This window comes from Condylura cristata, unplaced genomic scaffold (genome assembly GCF_000260355.1).
Source record: "Condylura cristata isolate star-nosed mole 26May11 unplaced genomic scaffold, ConCri1.0 scaffold00008, whole genome shotgun sequence".
Taxonomy (NCBI): domain Eukaryota; kingdom Metazoa; phylum Chordata; class Mammalia; order Eulipotyphla; family Talpidae; genus Condylura; species Condylura cristata.
Genome location: NW_004567109.1, coordinates 2,195,037 through 2,197,741, shown reverse-complemented (window position 1 = coordinate 2,197,741; position 2,705 = coordinate 2,195,037). Strand labels below are relative to the sequence as shown.

The 2,705-nt window shown below is 67.0% G+C and overlaps 1 protein-coding gene across 1 annotated transcript in view; it reads right to left on the bottom strand.

Moving 5' to 3' along the window:
• Positions 1 to 2,135, bottom strand: part of H6PD (hexose-6-phosphate dehydrogenase (glucose 1-dehydrogenase)) — a 14,591-nt gene extending 12,456 nt beyond the window's left edge. The window contains exons 1-2 of the mRNA XM_004678494.2: positions 2,010 to 2,135; positions 46 to 682 (exon numbers count right to left, since the gene is read on the bottom strand). Coding sequence (XP_004678551.1) covers positions 46 to 663 — 618 coding nt within the window. The 5' untranslated portion in view covers positions 664 to 682; positions 2,010 to 2,135. The remainder of the gene's footprint in view (positions 1 to 45; positions 683 to 2,009) is intronic.
• Positions 2,136 to 2,705: the final 570 nt, after the last annotated feature.

Sequence of the window (2,705 nt, the reverse complement as noted above, 5' to 3'; positions counted from 1 at the left end):
GCCCGCCTGCCCGCCCCGGCCTGCGGGCCCCCAGCTGGAGCTTACCTGCTTGCCCAGGTAATGGTCCACCCGGTACATCTCCTCCTCCTGGAAAAAGCCGCCAAGCTCTGTGGCCAGCTGCTGGGCCGAGTGGTGGTCGTGGCCGAAGGGCTTCTCCAGGACCACCCTCAGCCAGGCGCCGGGCCGGGGGCGGCAGCTGCTGTTGATGTGGCGGGCGATGTCGCTGTAGGCGAAGGGCGGCACCGAGAAGTAGAAGATCCGGCCGGCCTCCCGGCGGCCTGTGCGCCGCAGCTGCGCCTCGATGTCCCCGCTCAGGGCCACGTAGTCCTCCGCGGTCACCAGCGAGCGGTACTGGCTCAGCTGCTGGAACTGACCCTTGAGGTCGGCACAGCGATCGGGCGCCACATCCTCGGGGCAGGAGAGGGCGTCCAGGACCTTGGCCAGGAGCTCCTGGCCCTGCGCAGTGGCCGTCAGCGCAGACCCGTGGAAGCTAAGACTGTGGCCCTTCCCTGCCTCGTCCATGTACAGCTGGAACAGTCCCTGCCACAGGTACTTGCGGGCCAGGTCCCCCGTTGCTCCCAGCAGGATGACGGACACGTGTCCCTGCTGCGCCTGGGCCCGCAGGCAGCCCAGGAGGCCCACGCACACGGCCACCAGGAGCATCTTCCCGAGGCCCGGGTGCCTGGGGGGACAGGAACAAGGAAGACTCAGACAGTGTCGGTGGCTGGTGTCGGTGGCTGTGATGCTGGGGCAGACACATTTCTCGGCTGGCAAACACTTCCTGCCTGGCAAGAGGCGGCCACGGGTTTCTCAGGAAAATGGAGAGCCCCGTTTCCGCCCTCCTCGGCGGCGCAGCCCAGGGAGAGGGGCTTCCCTGTAAACAGGTGCTATGCCCGGGGGCAGGCGCCTAGCTGGCAGCTGGCACGAGAGGCGGCGGTCACCGCCTCTCCCTTCCCTCCGCTTCCCCGCGGTCACCGCCTCTCGCTTCCCTCCGCTTCCCCAGGCCAAGGTGACTGGGGACCCGGGTGCAGCGGCACTGAGGACGGGCTGGACACGGGGCCTAGCTCCCGGCTCGCCGTGGACAGCCATGCCACCTCTCTGTGCCTGTCCCCCCAGGTGGCATGGGGCTGTCAGTAAGAACAAAGTGAGCCGGCCGCGTGCCGAGCCCCACGGGAGTGGCTGCGGTTACTCCGGGGTAGAAATGGGCGGCAGGCCCGAGTGCCAACCGTGCCCGCAGTGACAGGGCCCCGTGCGTGGGCTCCGCGGGTCCAGCTAGGGGCTCTGAGAGGACCCAGTGCACGGGGTGCTATTACAGACCCCCTTCTACAGACAGAAACGCTGAGACTCAGCGAGAGGCAGGTCCCGGGTGGGGGACGGGAGCTCCTGAGCTGACCCAGGGCCTCCGTGCTCGTGGCCTCCCGAGGAAGGCAGGCGGCTGGCCCGGCACCAGCCCACACGCGCCCTGGCGTGTCTCGTGCCCGGCAGGGCCTGCGTGCTGCCGTGCTCAGCTCTGACCCCACTGCTATCCAGCCTGCAGCGCCCCGGGCAGCGCCTTGAGAGAAGGGCAGAGGGGTGAGGAGGAAAGGCGCCGCGTCAGCAACCGGCTCTCAGAAACAGCGGTCCCCATGGGCTGGCCGCTGGGCTGGCCGCTGCCCGGCGGCAGAAAAGCGCTGGGTGGACCGCAAGGGGCATGAAGCCCAACGAGACATCAAGGGTGAACCGAGGCCCTGCAGGCCTGGCCAGCTCACCTTCCCTCACCCTGCACCGCCTCTGACGTCATGCGGGGGCCGGCTCTGACGTCAGAGCCCTCCGGCCACCTTTCCCTTTGCCTCTCCTGTTCTGTCTCTCCAGACCCCCTCCATGGCCCTGTCTGGGGCCCACCCACATGAGGCTGCACCAGAATCCTAAGGACACCCACCCCCCGGTTACCGGAGCTTTAACTAGAGGCTCAAGGGGCCTCAGGGCGGGCCCCAACCTTCCTGTTCCACATCCCCTTAGTCCTCACTCACCCCCACTCAGTCTTCACTCAAACCCACAGATGGACCACAGGACCGTGCCGCTTCCTCCTGCTACCCCTGATCCCTGCCCTTGGCCGTCAAGCGTTTCACTCTCGACTGGCACCGCCCCTGTCTGGAGGGAGGAAAGCTGGGAGGTCAGTGCTGGAGAGGCAGGAGAAACCGGAAGCCCAGCGAAAGCCGAGAAGGCGGAGCCACTGGCTGGCAAGCCCCACGGACAAGGGGTGCCAGGGCTCTGGGCCCCACGCGGAGGGGCGCTCAAGCCCCTCAGGGCATCTGCGTAGGCCAGCGAGCGAGGGGGCCCGAGGGCCAGGACCCCTCCCAGACAGCACCTGTCCACCCTGTTCCGGCGCCGTTCTCAGGTCAGCCCCTCAGCTCTTGCTCACGCTTCAGCACCCCTTTAACAAGTCAGTTGGGGACACTGGTATTGCAACACGGTTGCTTGCTCTGGAGTTGCCACAGCCAGGAGCAACCCTTTCCCAAAGCAGCGTGGGCGGCGCGGCCTCTGGGTTTCTCGTGTGTGTTTGACCTTCGCTCAAATTCAAGCTCCTTCACTGAATCTCAGACTCCCATGGGCACAGAAGTCTCCCTGGGGGGATCTTTCTAAAAGCAGTTTCTGGTGCTGACGGCCAGGGCGGGGGCCTGAGGCACGGCCCGCGGTCTGACCAGCCACGCGAGTCCTGAACAGCC